Consider the following 19,848-nt stretch of genomic DNA (forward strand, 5'->3'; position numbering starts at 1 on the left):
ATTAAGCTATGCTTCAGATAATTTTTAGATAGCAACTTTGCTATTACACAAGGAATATTACCACCACATCAAGAGGAAGTACAAAATCCAAACTGCTGAGAAATACAGTTCTGAAACAGTTCTATTTGTGAATGACTCCTTCTGTGGTACCAGTTGAGGCACACTGAAAAGATGTCTCTTCAAACGTCTGTGCCTCATCCCTCAACTCATCCATCTTCAAGAGAGTCTGAATAATCAGATTTAGTAATGGACTCAAACAAAACTTGGACCAAAAGGAGCCTATAAATGCATCTGCTTCAACTCCCTCATTACATAGACACAGTTCCATACCTTGTCCAATCAATGCAATCCTGTTCCCATAACAAGTATTTACTGAGTATGAACTCCACACTAAGCACTGTACCAAATAACAAAGGTAGGTCTGCCCCATCTCTCAAAATCTATAACCTCATGTAGTGAGAGACAAAAGTCAATATAGAGCTTTGAGAGGAAAAAGGGTATCTTTATCAAAGGAAGAAAAAACTGAAGGCTTTTGGTCTAACTTGAAATATTTGGTACAAATATTTTCAATCTGGCCAGGCATGCTGGTATAGGCCTCTAATCCCAGTACTTGGGAGGCTAAAGCAGAAAGATTGACATAAGTTTGAGGACAATCAGGGGCATTCCGAGCCATCCAGAGTTATAGAACAACATCCTATCTATAAGAAAAAAAAATAGTTTCTCAGACAGCTCAGTAATTGTTGTCACTAGTAGATCCTATCATGCTAATGCATTCTGATTGGAAAGCATGGGATTATTTTAACCATAAAGCCTATGGAAGGTGCCCATAAACTGATAAATGGATACACAAGGCACAGAGTATTCATAAAATATTACTCATCCTTAGAAAACAAAGCATATCCTGTCACATGCTACAGATGAAGCCGGAGGATATTCTACTAAATTGAGTAAGCCCAGCAAAGACAAAGCCTACCTACTAAGATCGCTCAGTGTGAGGCACCTGCAAATGGACAAAAAGCAGAATTTTGGCTGCCAGGGCTTAGGGTACAGAACAGGGGGTTGTTCAACAGATACACTGTTTTGGCTTTATAGGATGAGAATGTTCTAGAGATTAGAGGCACAAAAATTCACAGAATACACTTCACATTATTGAACTGTATACTCAAAACTGGGCAAGACTGCTCATTCTGTGTATTTTATGAAATTTTAAAAATTTATATCAAATCATATGAGCTTAATGAAACAGGCCAATTTCCATTTAAAAGAGGAGGTAACTTTTACCACCTCGAGCATCAACCTACTTGTATGTCTGGGACCAGAGTGAGACTGTGCAGGATAGAGTAGTAATTCTAAATATAGATTTGTGTCCCTTATCCAAAATGCTTAACACTTACTATACATAACAAAATGTGTTGGAAATGGTACTGTACTTTAAACACAGGATTCATGTATTTTTTTGGACAGAATAATGAAATTGATTTCAGAACAAAAGCTTTGTTGGGCTTCACTTTATATACTCATATGTCACAGCTTGAAGGAAACTTTACAGGCTTTTAGTGCACCTGCATTTGGTTTTTTGTCACATGACATCAGCAGAATTTTCCACTCATGACATCACAGAAGTTTCAGATTTTTAAGAACTTTATATTTCATGTTTTCAAACCAGGGGGTTTCAACCTTTAACATAACCAGACAGGCATCTGCCTTCCAAATAGTGGAGATTAGCAGATAGGGGAAGGGTTCGAAGGAAGGAGTACTGATGACTCCAAAATGATTACTGAGGGTAGGCGAGAGGGATACAAGTGGCTCCTTTGACTAAGTTGTTTTTGTTCAGTGTATATTTGAAATATTTGTAGTGATAATCAAAAATAAAACAATAGAAAGCTAGTTTAGAGGCTCGAGACAAAACAGATCTCTAATATTGGTTATTCTAATTCATTATATCCCAGCCACATAAAGAACCTGAGACACATAAGTGAACTTAAGGATAGCAACAATATAACTAATTCATTTTAAAATCATACCTTTCTTTTTTAATTTTTTAGATAGAATACATTTACATCATTCAAATAACATATACCTGAACACTAAAAGACACACACACACACACACACACACACACACACACACACACACGTGCAGGTGGCCTGCTTTAACTCTTTCCACCTTCTTCCCCTGAGACAGGCTCATTCTCTGAACCTAGAGCCAGGTGACATACAAGAAACCCCAGAGATTCTCACATCTCCACCTCCCATAGCACTGGGGTTAAAGGCAACATGCCAACAGACCTACCTCTTCATGTGAATGCTGGAGGTTTGAATTCGGGGCCTTGTGCTTATGCAGCAGGTGCTCTTAGCACTAAGCCATGTCCCTAGGCCCTTTTATTGTTTGTTCTAATTGTAGAGTACACCATTATATGAATGTACTATAATTTATATACCCCAAGTGAATGTGTGATGTTTACAATATTTTGAATGTGTGATGTTTACAATATTTTTCTACCAAGAATAGCTTGTAAGAAAACTAACTTTATTAAAAACAAGATATATGGGTATAGTGTCCCATGTCTATAATCTCAGCTTCTCAGAGGCAGATGCAGAAAGACTACAAATTCAACATTAGTACTGGCTGTTTAACTAATTCAAGGGCATTCTGAGATACTTGAGACCCTAATCTCAAAAACAAAGTGAACAGGAAAAATCAATCACTATATACCACAACTTAATATGTTAGTATGACCTTAAACTGGTATTCTCCCATCTCTTCTGGAATCTCTGACACATAAACTACAATCCCAACTAAAAAGCCTTTCTAGGGGTTGGGGATTTAGCTCAGTGGTAGAGCGCTTGCCTAGCAAGCGCAAGGCCCTGGGTTCGGTCCCCAGCTCCGAAAAAAAGAAAAGGGGAAAAAGCCTTTCTAGTCCATTCTGACCCCGAGTGAGTGCCAATCCCTCATTTCTCCTCTACATATTTTCATACAACTGGCCTTATACTGTTGCCTGATATGAACTCCATGCTGGAGTTCACAGCTATTGGCCATACCACTGAATTTTGCATATTACATAGCAGCTCTGTTAAGCTCATGCTCAGTAAATACTAATCGACTAGCATTAGTAAACGCCTCTCTTGCTCAATACTCAGTTTTTTCAACCCATATGTCCCTCAAAGAAAGTTCCAGCCAGTTTTGCCCTTAGAATCATCATCAAATCATAATCAAATTGTGATTCAATGCCAAAAAATCTAAATCCAACAAATTGAATCCTCTTGGCATGCTCTATACACAGAACAGGAAACATCATGACATTCGGAAGGTGCCCGACATCCCAATTCACAGGCACAAAATGATATTTAAATAGCATCTGTGGTGGGGACAGAGCCAATATATACAAGAGAGTCACAAGCAACACTGATGTGGAGTAAAGACGAGCTCTCTCACATTTGTAAGGATAAATTATGTTCACCATAATTCCCAATCACATTTTAATTTTACTCAGCAATTTATTTCATTCATCCAATCAATTTACATTGAGAGTGGTGTCTGAGCTGAGACCTGCATGTCAAGCAGGGGTAGCAAACCAGGTAAGAAACCCTCCAGACATAGACAGAGGTACACAGATGGCAAATTGGGTTGGAATACAAACTCTTTCACAGGCTAAAATGTATTTTTCTCTTTTTTTTTTTTTCGGAGCTGGGGACCGAACCCAGGGCCTTGTGCTTGCTAGGCAAGCACTCTACCACTGAGCTAAATCCCCAAACCTAAAATGTATTTTTCTACAAGAAGTTCAAGTCCACAGTGCCTGGGAATGGGGCCTTATTTAGAAGCAGGGATATTGCAGATGATAAAGGTAGGATGAGTTCACTAGTATGGCCCCTAAACTATGAAAATATAGATTATAAAATCCTCACAAAAGAAGGGGGGATTGGAGCCAGGCGTAATTGTTTAACACCTGAAAGCTCAGCACTTGGGAAGCTGAGGCAGAAGGACTCCTATGTGTTTAAGGCCATCCTAAAGTGAGATTCAGGCAAGTCTGGGCTACAGCCTGAGACCCTATCCACCCCCCCCCAAAGAACAAAAATAGGGGAAAGAAGATAATTTGGACAGAGACATGTAAATGAGAAGAATACCACATGAAGATGAAGGGAAAAAGAGCTATAAGCTAGAATACCAGAAAACAGAAGCTAGGGAGAGGGATGGTACAGTTCCTCAAGAGATTTCAGAAAGAAGCAGTCCTGCTTGGACTGGAATGCCAAGCTTAAGAGTTCCACTGGAAAATCTGCATTGGTTAAACCACTCAATCTCTTGTTTTTAAAGCTATGTGGATAAACTATCATAGCTTGAATATGAAAAGGCGTCTACAGGTTTATTATTTGAATATTTGTTTTCCAGCTACAAGGGCTGTTGTGGGGGACATTATACTCTTTAGAACGTATGGCCTAGTGGGCAAAATTAGATTCCAAGGATTGATCCTTAAAAGGTTATCAGCCCATCCCTTAGTTCTGACCACTCTCTGCTACTGCCATATAAACAAGGGTCCAGTATATACTACCTATCCACCATATACTACCTGTCTGTCTACCATATACTACCTGTCCACCATATACCATACTGTGACTCCATACTCATCATGATGGATGACAAATCTCTGAAACCATGAGCTAGCCTTTTGTCACAGGCTTACACAATGGATATTATGTGTAATGAGGATTCCCACCACACCAAAAGTCACTTCCAATCAATTTTAGGAGCAGAATCTTTGTCCTAATTAAAATTTGATCTGGAACATCAGCGTGATAACAAAAGAAAAGAGTCAAAAGGGTGACTCAGAGAAAAATATGTCACTTTTCAAAACCCATAAAGGACACACCTTCTCTGATCCCATGAGTTCTTTGAGTCCCTATTTGAAAAGAACTTAGAAGGTAGGTGCAGAAGGGAAAAAAGAAAACCTCAAACCAGGCTGGAGCCAGAAGAGGTAGGTGAGGGAACAGAGCAGTGACCACAGGTTGGTATGGGTGAGGGAACAGAGCAGTGACCACTGGTTGGTATGCTCCAAGTGCCATAACAAACAGTGCAGCTAGGGGCTTAAGTAGCAGAACTGCATGATCTCCCACTTCAGGAGGCTGAAAGTAACAGATCAAAGGGTTGGTACACTTGGCTTCTCCTACACTTCCTCTCTTTGGATAATAGATGGCTGCATGTTTGTTACATCCTCACATGATCAACCCACAGTGTACACACACTCCCACTGTCCCTTCTTTGTGTTCTGTTCTCCTCTTCTCATAAGGACACTGGCCATCTTATAGCTTGAAAGTCCCTATTATCTCTAAATGCAATCACAATAATATAGTGTTGTCCAAGACTTCCATGTGAATTTAGAGGGACATGACCTAGCACAAAACATACATCTCTTTAAGGAAAAGGTCACAGAGCTATAGAGCAGACCAGAACCAATTAGGTCCAAAGGCCACTTTGCTGGGATAATACTTCCTGCCTCTCTCATTCTCAGGAAACCCTTACTTTAGCAGTATTAAAATTTCTTTGTGAAAAAGTTATCTTATGGTTTTAAGCCAGCCCTTTGGAAGCTCTTGAAGGAGTTATGTCAGCAGGTCTCAAAGAAAATCTCCTCAGAGGGCTAGCAAGGAGAGAAAAGAATCCACTTCTACCATTCTACTAGAAAAGAAGATATCCCAAGAAGTGGCCCAATTTCAGGATCACTAACATAAGAGGCACTCTGAGACCTGCTTCCTCTCTGTATCTCAGTGTAACTTTCCCAGCGCTAACTCAGAAACTCCTCTCCAACAACATGCTACGTCCTTCCGTTGTCAAGGACAGAGCTCCAACTTCTCAGAGAACATGGGCCCTTCTCAGAGAACAATGTTAATGAGGGTTCTGATAGCTGCTTGTGAATACTGAAGCTCAAGAACGTTCTCCAAATTTCTACCATCCCAAACCACTTCAAATACCAAACCATTGGAAGACAGCCCTTTCTTGCATTCTCCCCTGGGCAGGAAAGTAATACATTGAATGATAAGATTTTATATATTTATATATAGATATAATTTTATTATAAAATATAATATAAAATAGATACTATGTCAAGTACTATTCTGGGAAGAAAAGGAGGACATCCAGGAGAAGTTTCCTTTACTGATCATAGCAGTCCCCCAAATAAGGAGAATTCTGGAATGAAGAGCCAATCAAAATACTCACATACCAAGCCCTATGTTTCACAGTGTTGAAGACTAGAAGCCAGGTGTCAGAACTTGATAGGAGTAAGGGGGGGCAATAAGGACAGTAAATACAGGCATTTGCTGTCAAGCCAGATAACCTGAGTTCAATTCCTAAAACCCACATGGTAGAAAGAAAGTGACCCATTGAAGCTGTCTTCTGACATCCATATGTGCTATAACAACTGTATGTGTACACCTGTGTGAACACATATGCATACATTAATAAAAATATAATTTTAAAAAACTTAATTGGGGTAAAAAAATCTGGTTTTTTCATAAAGAGCAATAAAGGACCTTATATACAACATCATCTTTTTGTGAAAGAACAGTGTAAAAGATGTCAACCTGGAGAGGTAAAAGCTGGAGAATGGAGAAATATCAGGAAAGACTTTATGGAAAAGAAAGCACCAGAGCAGAGCTGGTAATAGCACAATCATATCATACAACGTTGCATTAAATTTCATTTACATTTTACATTTGGTACCCAGTGTAAAGACTCTTTAGTTACGAGGATCCATTTCTAATTCCTTCAATGCCAATTGCGATATATTATCAAATGCCACCAGAAAGGTGACTCTCTAGGCACTGACCTCAAACTTTATACATGTGATTCTTTCTTAATGGCTTTTAAAAATCAAATCCAGTTTCAGACCCATCTCAGAAGAAAATCAGTAAGTACACATCTCTCTGGACATGTACAATACTGTAAACGAATCTCTACAAGGGTCACAGAAATAGATGTCCTCCCCTCCTAACCAGTTACACAAAGAAATTTCTACCTTTGTGTTGCTAATTTATTAATCAACAACTATGCCAGTCAGAGAAGATGTGCCACGGAAAGAAGTCAAGATATATATACACCATTGTGGAAAGGAAATGTAATAAGACCAAACATAATCACTAGGGATACAGGCTCTTAATCTACCAACTCCATCAGTACACACTTACTTCTTGGATAAATTAGCATAAAACAGAATGATTTGTTTCAGGAGGAAAATCTTTAAATGAGCTTAACTAGGGCCCTGATTAAATAGAAGGTGCCAGAGCAGGAAAACATATTAAGTGAAAAAAATCAGTTGGCTCATACCTTGCATATTGCTGCTCAGTTCATGAATTTTAAAACATTTTTCAAATGTAGGAAAAATCCTAGAGAATGAAAAATCAAGGGGTGGAACAGTAGGAAAATTTAAGCTCGTCTATACTTTTGGATGTTTTTGCCATGAATTTATAATTGTAATGTCGTCAAACAATTTTAAGAAAAATACATGGGCAACGAGAATGTAGTCTTAAACTTCTTTTGTGATGTGCATTGTTTGTATGTGAGTGTTTTGTCTGCATGGATGTCTGTGCACCACATGTCCAGTTTCCTTGAAGGCCAGAAGATCAGGTCCCCTGAAACTGGAGTTACAGGTAGCTTTGAGCCACCTAATATGAGTGCTGGGAATTGAACTGGGGTCCTCTGGAAGAACAGCAAATGCTTTTAACTGCTGAGCCATTTCTCCAACTCCCAACAGTGCATTCTTATAATTATTTCCCTCTCCTCTTCTCTTCTGTCTCTCTCTCTGTTTCTCTCTCTCTCTCTCTCTCTCTCTCTCTCTCTCTCTCTCTCTCTCTCTCTCTCTGAGATTGCAAGTATACGTTCTTAAATATTTGCCAGCCTGACTGCTCCTCAGGAAGTAGCATATTACTGTAAAGAAGGTTTCATGAACAAGGCATGAATTCTCAAAGTTTTTTTATTAGTCATCCTTTAATTAGAAAAGCAAAGAACTTTCCACAGCCCATTCTTCAAGTCTAGTGCATAATCAAATTTTTCCAGTGATTATATATATATATATACATATATATATTCAAAATATAATCCAGAACATGATAGATGGGGTACCTTTCTAAGTGGATCTTAAAATTTACAGTGATTATAATTTCTTTATGGAAAAAGGAGCTATGAATGACTTAAGCACGTACATGAACACTTCACAATGTTGCTTGAACTGGTAAAAACAAAATTGGAAACAAATCAAGCATTCACAACAAGAGACAAGGTGAATTAACCATACTGATTACACAGTGAAACATGGTGCAGTCATTATAAACTCTTATCCTATGTTACAGATACATGAGAAGTATTACTTGTGGACTAGTCAACCTTAAAAGTGGATTTTTATAGCATTTTATACAAGAGAGTATTTGGAAAGTTGTATTCATTAGTATATATTTAATCATGAATGTTAAAAAGACAAAATATAAATTGCCATTATTTCTAGACAGGAGAATTACAGATTTTATGTGTTATATTTTAGCTGATCTCTAATATTTTAGTTGTGCGCTTTTTTTTTTTTTTTTGGTTCTTTTTTTCGGAGCTGGGGACCGAACCCAGGGCCTTGCGCTTCCTAGAGTTGTGCGCTTTTTAAACTTTAGAAAAATGTTGATTTTCTTCTTCTTTCACAGATACAATAATCTTTCATCAAAGGGAATTCAACAAAAGGTCTCTCTCTCTCTCACACACACACACACACAACACACACACACACACACACACACACACACACACACACACACACACACAGGAACACATGTCTCTCCCTCCCTTCCTCTTTTATTGTTTTTTTTAAAAAGACTTTTCTGCTGTTTTAGAAACTGGAGAGGGAAAAAGAGACAGGTCTTTTCAAGCATTTGCAAGGTTGTCTCTCCTGACTGCATCAGGTTAATGGTTTCTAATCTGGGGCAACTCTGTACCACTGAGAACATTTGCAAATTTCTACAGACACTTTCTGTTGTAACAATGTGTACTGTTGGCATTTAGCAGGTAGAGACCAGCATGCTGCTGACCAGTGTTCAGGACAAAGGTCTCTCTTTCTCCTAAGAAAAAGACTTAACTGTCCCCCAAAAGTCAACAGTGGCTAAGAAATCCTGTGTCAGGCTAATTAGTTTTCAGACTGCACTCTAATCCTCTACACACATCATACCTTAATGACTGAGAACATCTGGACAAGAGGTACATCTGGCACCAACCAGGGAAGCAGAATGCCTGAGCTGACTCTGGATAGACCTGCCATTCCTTTTCTTGTTGTGCAACTGCAGACAGACACTACTGACCTCCTGCCCTTCTCTAAGTTGGGAATCTTATCACCTATTATCCAGAGTGTACAAGAAGCTTCAACACAATAAAAAGGGGGATTATAAACTGCTAAGCATCATGTACATATAAATGACATGGTCATTCTAGGATCCTAACCATCTAGGCTTACCAATGAAATGAAAGCTCACTGAAGGTTTTAATCAGACTTTGCCTGGTATTTTCCTTATTTGGGTCACATCACCTACTACAGAGTCCAGCTTGACTGAAAAAAATCAAAAACCATATACTGAGAGATTTTTGTGCATCTTCATTAACTTATGTTATGTTATAATTTAGTAGTTCCAAACCCTGGAATCAGACTCCTAGAAAAGAACATGACTTCTACTAGCTAAGTGACTATAGAAAGGGATGTGGCTTGGTTTCTCCTGTAACACATTTTCTTTATCTGTTTATTCAAACCAGAACAACTCTGAACCGGGCCATTTGAGAGTGTAAGAAGCCACTGTCAAGGCTAAGGCACTAGCTGTTCATTAGACCTGTCCCCAAACATAAGACTAAGGTTACTCTGAAGAGAAGAGTAATTACAGTTTCTGTCTGGAAAGCTTGCTGTGATGACCTAGTCAGACAAACAGGGCATACAGTACAGTCCCAGTAACTACTGGCTTTGTCTACACTGCTTTCTCTCTTGGATTCATTCAGCAAGTCCTTCATCCAGGCCTCGTGCTCTGTGCAGAGAAGACAAGGGAAAGTCAGATGCTGCCATTCTAAATGGCGGATTTCTTTGCCTTGTTCTACGGAGTTTGGGCTTAATTCTGTAGACTTTTCTTACCTATATACACTGTCATGGTGTGCAGAATTACACACAAAGCCACAAGCCACCATTTGAGGTTGAAACCCAGGAAACCCAGATCAAGTGTATAACAGTTAAAAGTCTGCTTTGCAAACATGAACTGAGAGGTAGAACTTATCTAATCAGCAAAGACAAAACAATTTATTATCCCACAGCCCCTGATGCAGAGAGGCTCTTTCAGCTTGGATAAAACATAGCTGTACAGAAGGAGTCTTGCAGAAGGCACTAATTAATAATACATTATAACCTAGTACTACTCGGTGTTTAAAAGCATATTAGAGTGTCAGCTCCCCTTCATTTCTACATGCGTTCTATTACAACAAATTCTATGCTGTGAGTGATTATAAAACCGCCTTACAGAGCCCTATACATAATAAAAGCCAAGTTTCTCTGACTTGCTTTTATACTCAGATGCATTTGTACTTTTCGCCAAGAAATCAGTAGTTTTCTTCTGCATACTCAAACAATTTTCTTTAAAGGTCAACACTCACCAGGAGAGGTAAATATTCTTTATTTTATTCAGATGATTATTAACCTCTAGGGACTTAAGACTATTAATCTCAAACCCTCTCTCCCATTTCTTACTCCCTGACCCTCTATTCCAGTAAAGTCTGTCTCCAATACTAGAAATATAAATTCTCATACCCATGTGCCTACATACTTAAACGTGGGGCCTTGCCCTTCCCCCTTCCTCCTCACTCACATTTTACTACACACGCATCCTTAGCCCACCCCTCCTTTAGTGCCCATTTCAGACAGCCATCAGGGAGGCTACTCCTTTAGAACTTGTGAGTTCTACAACATAAGCCAAGCACCATCTCTAGAAACGTAAAACACATACCTCCACCAGAAGAGGATCTAATAAGCTTTGCATATAGAATTCAGAACGAACCAACAGAGTCTTCCTTTCTGTTGTACACTACTCCTCTGTCTTGATTCAAAGAAGCTGTTTTGATGTGGTGCTGGCTACACAGGCATGCTTGGTGTGTGAAAATTCAACAAGACATATGCCTGTGTGTGTTTTTTATATGCACGCTATACTGTTGTAAAATAATTTTAAAGTGGCTTAGATAGTGCAAGTCTGTAGATAAAGTAAACATAGCTTGTGCCATTCCAGCAGTGTTTTCCAAACTGAGTTACCACCAAGCAGAAGGCCACGAAGTCAGTTTAGAAGACCCAGACCAGAATCGCCTTTAAATGGGGAAAGGAGGGGGCACGCTAAAGGAAGGTATTGTTTCAGAAAGTTTATTTTAGTTACATGTGTGCACATACGCAAACATATAAAGCATATCATCGCCAGCAGGTTGCTTAAATTGCAGGGCATGAGCCAAAAAAAACGTCTTAAGAAAAGCCAGGCCCAACTGCAGTACCTACATGTAATCCCAGCACAGGGATGATAGAGACAAGCAGACCTCAGCTCTCATCCTAAGTCAGTCTATTTCACTTACTCAGCAAACAACATGGATGGCGCTTCAGGAATGACACCCAAAGTTATCCTTTAGCTTAAACACACACAGACACACACACACACACACACACACACACACACACACACACACACACACACACCTTAAGAAACATCAGTAAGGAGCCTGGAGTAGTTAACAGTGGTGACTGCTCTACCGTATGGCAGCTCAGCCTTTTTCTCTGTATAAGTCCTTTAAGTTTCACCCCTGCTGGTAAAGACCCTAGTTCAGGGTATCCTGAATGGAAGCAAGGCTGGAGTCCACATCCAAGCAAGACTCTGTCTCAGCCTGTTCACCAGCCCGCTGACAGTCTCACACCAATTCTAAGAGTAGATACCGTTAACCCCACTTTAGAGTAACCAAAATGGAGGCTCGGTGAAATCACTTCCGGGGCATCTGAAACCGTCTTCTGGCTCCCTCCAGGATCCAGGCACACATGTGGTGCCCAGAATATATGCAGTCAAAACTCCCATACCCGTAAATTAAATCTTTAAAAAACATATGCCAACAAGTAGACTTAAACGCTAAACTGAGTTGATTCTAATCCTAGCTGATCTCAACACATGTGCCTGGGAGTAAGTCATCGGATTTCACCGAGCCTCCGATTTGGTAACTCTAGGGTGGGGTTAATATTATCTACTCCTAGAATTGGTGTGAGGCTGTCAGTGAGCTAGAGAACAGGCTGCCACAGAGTCTTGCTTGGACACAGCCTTGCTTTCCACTTAGGATACCCTGAACTAGAGTCTTTGCCAGCAGGGAGAAACCAAAAGGAGTTATGGAAAAGGGCAGCACCAGGACTGAGCCGCCACATGACCAGCTGACGTTGCAGGGAGAACAAACCACTAACATTTGTGAGCACACAGTGAGGCAGGGAAAAGCCATGCTGCTCCCCCACACACACACACACCCGCACTTGGTGATAAATCACTCGGCTTTGGATTCTGACCAGAGGGAAAACCACTTTCCAAGATAATAGGGTTTTTCCCATTACTCTTGGCAAGAGATGGAGAAAGGCAGAAGGGGGGTGGGGATAAAGGCCTTAGTAGAGAAATGAAGAATTTGTTTTAAGCAAATAACTTTGAAGACAGGTGGTTTGCATTTTGAGATATGATGATGATGATGACAACGATGATGATGATGAAGAAGAAGAAGAAGAAGAAGAAGAAGAAGAAGAAGAAGAAGAAGAAGAAGAAGAAGAAGAAGAAGAAGAAGAAGAAGAAGAAGAAGAAGAAAACAGAGGGCTGGCAGAGAGGGAAGCAGAGCCTTGAGTCTTGATGTTCCCCAAACTGTGATGCCTGCAGATTCATCAGTCAGTGGGGGAGGCTCTGCTACAGAAAGGGCAAACCTGTCTTGGTCAGCTTGCAACAACTGCAAACTAATTAAAGCTCCTTCACTAAATCAGCTTACGCAACAAATACTTGCCGAGTGTTTACTGTTCATCTAGACCTGAGTTGGGGACTGGAGCTACCCCTCAGGAATAAAACAAACTGAGTTCCTGACTTAGCAGAACTGAAATTCTAGTCTGGGAGATACCAAATGCTGAGTGAGTCAACAGGTCAATAAAACCTTTATAGGCTGGGCTCCAAGGGCTCCCCAAGAAATAATCATGACAATGTGAAAGAAAGAAAGGAAGTCCCTTCAGAGAAGATAGCCCCAGCAGGGCCTCTGCTTCAGGTGACACCCAAAAGAAAAGCCAGCTAGACAAGCCAGATACCAAGGAAAGGGCATTCCTGACCTGGAGAACCACAAGTGCCTGGGTCCAGAAGCAGGAAAGAACACAGTGGGGGCTGGGCACGAGGAAATCTCTTTGATGAAAAGGACTCTCCAAACAGGAAGGTGGCCCTTGATAAGGCTGAAAAGGTAGGCAAAAACCAGTCACAGAAAATGACTCGGGTTTCAGTGAAGGAGTTCTAATGAACATTCAGATAAAAGATTCTCTTAGTTCATTTCATGCCCAGAGTCCAGGTGATGGTTCCAGAAATCAAAAATAGTTCACAATAAGTGGGGAGTCTTGACAGCTAAAGGCAACAGACTCGAGCTTAAATGTAATATGAAAAACAAGACAGTTTAAAACAGAAAGGGCAGGAAACTTGAGACTGTCAAAGCAACATATTATTAGCAACGAACTCACATTTGAGTAAATATAAAAGAGCTAGTGAAGTTAATGAACAAGGCTGTAGACGGCGCCCGCCCCCCACTCAGTTGAAGGGCCTCAGGAACTGATCCATGTGCCTGGCAGTTGCCTAAACTCATGAAGGAGGTAAACTGAAACAGCCTAAAAGAAAAGCAACGTGACCATGTACTTCTAAATCAGATATTAGGCGAACAGAAAGGCAGTGGTCATCAAGATCTCTTTTTTTTTTCTTGTTTGTCTTCCTCTCCCTGAGGAATAGAGGCACACAGAGGCTCAAAAGTCAAAGCCAAATCAGACTTTTGAATTCTCTCTCTCCTACCACAGACTCATCACATGACTTCCTAACGGAGGCCTCAGGCCCTAGAATCCACTGGCACCCTCTCCCCAGAACCTTGATGGAAATTTTTGTGTGTGTGTGTGGGGGGGGTGTCACCAGACCATGACCAAAAGAACAACAACGATGGGCTTAATTAAGCAAGGCAAAGTAGCCTGCTTCGAGGTCAAACCTATGATACTGACCAAGAGAATCTGAAGGCCTTTGGGGCTACCTCTGAAATGAACCCAACAGCAGCACTGGTGGCATCTCACGGGACCCATCACATGGCTTGTACCTATGAGAGGCCACCATCAAGAGCCAGGTCAACAAGAACCAGATGAGAAAGTTATAGGACTTGGAAGATTTGTTTTGTTAGTGGCCCAAGGCTACTAGGCTACCTGAAAGGGGATTTGTAATATCTGATTAGCAACTAGGAACAGACAATCCTCCTGACGGACCCCAAATAGACTTTCTCTCCTGCTTCCCAGGCTACTGCCTCTCTGACCCCCTTTAGCTCTCAACACCACAAGAAAGTCAGATCCCACACCTGCCTTGTTCCCAGACTCCCACATCCAGCAGCTGCCTCAGAAATGTTTTCTGCCTCCAACCATGCCCCTAACTTCTTACTGCTGAAAGGGACACTTGCTAGGGCTTCCTGGATGGGGCCCATCTACGCACAGTATCCCTCAGGGTTAAACACCTCAGCTGTAGATCACAATCAGAGAAGGCAAGACAGAGAAACGTATAGGATAAGTCAGTTTCAAACCTTTACAAATATTGTTAACAAACAGGACTCGGTCAAAATAAGTCATGTCTGTCTGTCCCTGGGGTGACATGGGGAGAAAAAAAAAACTTCCTTTTACCACAAACAAGAGAACTAAGATCTGGGTCTAAATGGGAGGAAGTACTAGACTACAGACCAGACTCCCCCTCATGTCTCCCTCTGGGCTTACAAAGTTGTCAGGCAACCGACTACAAAAGATGCAGACATAACAATCAAAGCAGACATATGGCCTACTTACACTCTCAGGCAAGTCTGTGGGGCTCGGGGCTTTGGCTGCTGAAAGCTCCATTCTGGGGAGTAGGAAATGGTGACTTCTGGCGGATTGTCTGCACTCCGGGGCAGGAGTGAGTTCTGTGCACTCTGAGAACTGCAAGCCTCTCTGATTCACTTGGCAGCAGAATTATTCTAAGCATCCTGTCCCATACTCAACCCGCCCGCCCCTCCCACTACACACTCATGCTGGTGGGGTTTTTTGTTTCTTTAATTCTCTGCACTCTCTTACTTCTGTCACAAATCAAGTGAAATGCATCTTTCAAAATTAAGCCGATCTCTGGCACTGGAGAGAGTGGAACCTTTACCACCAAAGAGGAGGAAGAGCCAACCAATTAGGAAGAAATGATAATTAACATCAGAAAGAAGAGAGCGGGGGAACTGCAGTCTGCAGTAAGAGCAAAATGGAGATTATTTGAGACAGCTGAGGCACTCCACCCAGGCCTCCAGAAGGAGACATGCACGGAAACAAAGGGCATATGGTATTTGCTTTCTTCAACATCCGTTCTCATCATTAAGAGCTGCAGCAGCGAAGCTCAGTGCATGTGGACAGACCTCACCCTGAAAGCAATTCTGAACTACAGCTCATAATCAAATAACCTACCTTTCAGTGTAAAGGCTGCCCTTGATTTTTTTTAAGTACACATGAAGCAGAATTTAATAAAGTTCTAATAACTGGCAGAATGTCTATTTGGCTTAGTGACGTGTGAGTTATACTTGAAAGTCAATTTCATATTGTAATACTGACATATTCAGAGTGTATTCAGAGTGTCTTTTTCCCCAAAGTGGAGGCTCCAATAACTAGATACAGGTGCTTTTTCTACTTTTTGCTGCTGTTACTTAACTAGTTCTACCCTACAGCACAAAGGTTTCCCTAATGTGCCTGAAATTATTTGTCCATCCATGCTAACACTAACACCCTCCTCGATATTGCCCATGCTAGTGACCTGTCCTGAGATAAAACTCCATGTACTCAATCACCAGACACTCCTAAATGTGTAAGATCTCAACAGATAATTTCCAGAGACATAAAATTGGATTGACTTTAAAAATGCTAACACAGTATTCTTATTCTCTGACCTATTGAGATCAGTGATCACCTAGGATGTGCTGGGATAGTCTACCTGTCCATAGATAACAAGTTTAAATTTGATTACCATCTTGCCTATGCTTAACATAGAAAGGGCTCCAGTTAAAAGAAAGTGGTGAGGGCCATGAATCCAACAGGGTTGCTCAGTAACCCTCCCTGAAGGCTGCTGGTTGGCCATCCCGGGAGATTCAATTGCCCTTCCCACACAGTGCTAGCCATTGGTAACAATGTCAATCCCATTGAGGAGCCCATTGCCAGCTCTGGGAGGGCAGCTTAATCAATCCTAAACCAAGCATTGATTCAGAGTTGACCAAAAAAAGAACTAAGTTTATCTATTTAGCCTACAGGAAACCCCCTCCCTTCTGCTCTCCACATAGGCTATGACTAAAAACCAAAGGGCCCAATTACCAATGGTGGCAATCTTCTAACCATGTGATGATCAAAGGAACCCAGCTACTTCCAAAACAATGTCATAGAAGAGTGATGGCAAGAACAAGGGTTTCTCTTTTCCATTATTTATTGAAAGAATGTGGAAGGGGGGAGACGTGTGTCATCACACACATGTAGCTGTCAGAAGACAGCTAACTCCTTCCACCTTTACATGGATTCCAAGGCTCAAACTCAAGTGATCAAGCTTGCGTGGCAAGCACTTTACCTGCTGAGCCATCTTCTTGGACACCAAACAGGGGTTTCTGATGCCCCACCAAACAGTAGATCATTTTGCCTCAGGGCTCTATCCTCCTCTAGCATCTCAATTATGCAAAAGAATAGATTTATATTTAAGAAAGTCCCAGACAGGTTTCTGTTGTGTGAATCTGAAGATGCCAGCGGTGGACTGAGAAGTAGCTGAGAAAGCAAAAATAAAAGTTTCTAATTTGTCTAAGAGATTCCTTAAAGTTAATATAAGTCACTGAAAACATTCTCCTTAATGTTTTAGAAAGAGAAATTACAAAGGGGAATCAATTGCCAAGAGTTGGGCATGCAAAATGGGGAGGAACTATAAACAGGCACAAGTTATCCTTGGGAGGGGCTGGAAACGTTTGAGAATTAGATTGTGATGATCATTACACAACTCCAAATATACTAAAGACCAATGAATGAAGCACGTCAAATGAGTGCATTTTAGAGTGTGTAAATTAGATTGTGCAAAGCTGTTTGAAAAGCTATTGGGAATGCAGATATTCAAGCAGGAGAGAACACAAGTTGCCAGAACGGTATGAGAATAGTCTGCATCCACTTAAAACCCTTTCCCTAGTCCTTCTCAGATTCCTCTGAATCCCTTACAAGGACATGTAAGCTTCCTCTCATCTCTTGCCCTCACCTTTCCTATGCCCCATCTACTGCTGCTGGCTTTTCTGGTACCGAGATAAATGCTATAACCAAAAGAAATTTCAGTAGGAAAGAGTTTATTTCATCTTACAGCTTTCAGGACATCATGAAGGGATGTCAGGACAGGAACTCAAAACAGGAACTGAAGCAGAGCCCGGAGAGATATGTTGTTACTGGCTTCCCTTCTGTAGTTTGCTCAGCTTGTTTTTACATACAGCCAAGGATGCTACCATCCACAGTAGGCTGGGCCATCCCACATCAATCATTAATCAAGAAAACGTTAGACTGGAGAAAAGGTTCAGTGGTTAAGGCCACTGGCTGCATTTCTAGAGGCTCAGAGTTAATTCCCAGCAACCACTGTAACTCTAGTTCCAGGGGATCCAACACCCTTTTCTTAAAGTTTTATCTTCCTAGGTGACCCTAACTTGTGACAAAAAACTAAGCATCTTATTGACAAGGCTGAATTCCAAACCCGCATGGAATTGTGGTCTTCTTTCTCCAGTCCTCTGCTTATAATAAATCTTCCTCCTTAGAGGCTCACCCGGTAGCATTCCTTCATGGCTGTTCCAGACTCTTAGGTCTCCTCTGTAGGGGCTCCCTTAACATAGTAGGCTCCAATACGTGGAAAAAAGTAGGATTCCAGCAGTCCCTCCTCCAGGCTTGTCTTCGGAAAACTCTAACAGCATTACAACACAGCACACAGGCAATAGAGACACCGGTACTGTACTACTGCAATCTTTATCTCAATAGGATGACTGTTTGTCTCATGACTCACTTGTCACTGAAATCAGAGAGGTAAGAGCCAGAGGCTAGTTTTACGCAGCGTTCCTGACTATGGTGAGCAGAAGCTCAGCACGGCCACACAGCCTGATCATATGGATGGAGCCCAGAGTTTCAAAGTTGGAGCCTAAAGCAGAAAACCTTCTTATTTAGAGCTCCTTCGATGCTTGGAGTCTCCGTAGGGCAGACATCCCCAGGGACACACACACACACACAAAACCACTTGTCCTAAATAACAACCCACAAAGGTCTGGGACTAAAGACATTGTGTCCAACAATGGCTAGTGCTTGGCTTTGAAGATAAGGCTGCAAATTGAGAGAAACAATAATTCCTGGAAGGCACAAAAAGTGCGGAAATGAGTTCCTAAGTCTTCCTGCTTGACCTCAAGGAAAGAGTCACAGGGAAGTTTGGGGAATGATGAAGAGCCTCTTGTTCCAGAGCCTCTATTAGCAAAAATGTGGATGGTCAGACTATGAAAGTAGTGACCCACAAAACCCCCACTGTAATACCCATGATTCATTAGAACTAAGACAGCCCCAAGCCTTTTTTTGTAGCTTCCCCTGGCTCCCCTACACATCGCTACAATGAAACTCCCAGCCCCATAGCAGAAGCTGAAATGATGTGTTCAATATTTGTAGCGCCAATTTTAGCTCCTCCCTCATAAGCATGACTTCTCCTTTCCATATTTGGGCCTTGGCTTCTCTGAGCGAGCTCTGTAGGGCCTCAAGGACATTAGCTAATGCTAGGCAGGTCAGCAAGCTAACCATTAAGTGCTTTTATTTTTCCTTCCATGCTTTCTGCTTTAAGCCTGTCTGGACAATCATAAGGAACTCCTCAACTCCTTTCTGAGGGGGTGGCTCATAAGATTTCACATGTTCTTCTGGTCAAAGAGGAAACTCTCAGGATGCCAGAAAGTGCATCATTAAACATTTCTATCTGATTCCTACAGTGAAGTTCTCCAAGCTGTCATTGCGCTCCTCCTCGACACCACCCCCAATAAACAAAGTTGACAGCTTTATTGCCAAATTGCCTAGTTGCTTCCTCTCCTCCCCACCCCTCCCCCAAGCCCAAGTATCTGACGGTTTCATTCCCAGAGTCTCTAATTCAATAGCCCTGGAAAGCCACGTTTTAAACTCCCCCAGGTGATTCTTGAGAGCCCTGAGACTGGGTTAGAAGGTCAGTAATTCTTTTCCAAGTTCAGGCCCCCATCAAAATCTGCATTTCACAGAATCCCCAGATGGCACATTTAGAGGTTGGGCAAATTAGGCTATACCCTCATCTGGCTTTAGAATACTATGGGGGTTTGCTGCTTTCCCCTTCATAAATGGTAGAACAGCATCAAACAGTGCACTGCCATGCCCCCTGAGAACTTTTTAAAAATTATTTTGTGTGTATGGATGTCTTACCACACATATGCAGTACGTGCAGAAGCCCAAATAGGGTGTCGTAACCCCTAGCACAGGCGTTTCAGACTATTGTGAACCACTGTGTGGTTGCTGGGAATCCAACCAAGGTCCTCTGGAAG

The 19,848-nt window shown here is 41.4% G+C and overlaps 1 protein-coding gene across 11 annotated transcripts in view; it reads right to left on the reverse strand.

The window, feature by feature from the left end:
- The window catches only part of Sh3kbp1 (SH3 domain-containing kinase-binding protein 1), a 345,129-nt gene that overhangs the window by 252,162 nt on the left and 73,119 nt on the right, over positions 1–19,848 (reverse strand). For 2 of the 11 annotated variants that reach the window (XM_063280332.1, XM_006256924.5), the window contains exon 1: positions 15,092–15,241. The exons of 7 other annotated variants lie outside the window; for them this stretch is intronic. In XM_063280332.1, coding sequence (XP_063136402.1) covers positions 15,092–15,142 — 51 coding nt within the window. In that variant the 5' untranslated portion in view covers positions 15,143–15,241. Of the gene's footprint in view, positions 1–15,091; positions 15,256–19,848 lie in introns of those variants that run through there. 2 more of the 11 variants (XM_063280333.1, XM_006256929.5) reach the window with 2 other exon arrangements.

This window comes from Rattus norvegicus, chromosome X (assembly GCF_036323735.1).
Source record: "Rattus norvegicus strain BN/NHsdMcwi chromosome X, GRCr8, whole genome shotgun sequence".
NCBI classification, from domain to species: Eukaryota; Metazoa; Chordata; class Mammalia; order Rodentia; family Muridae; genus Rattus; species Rattus norvegicus.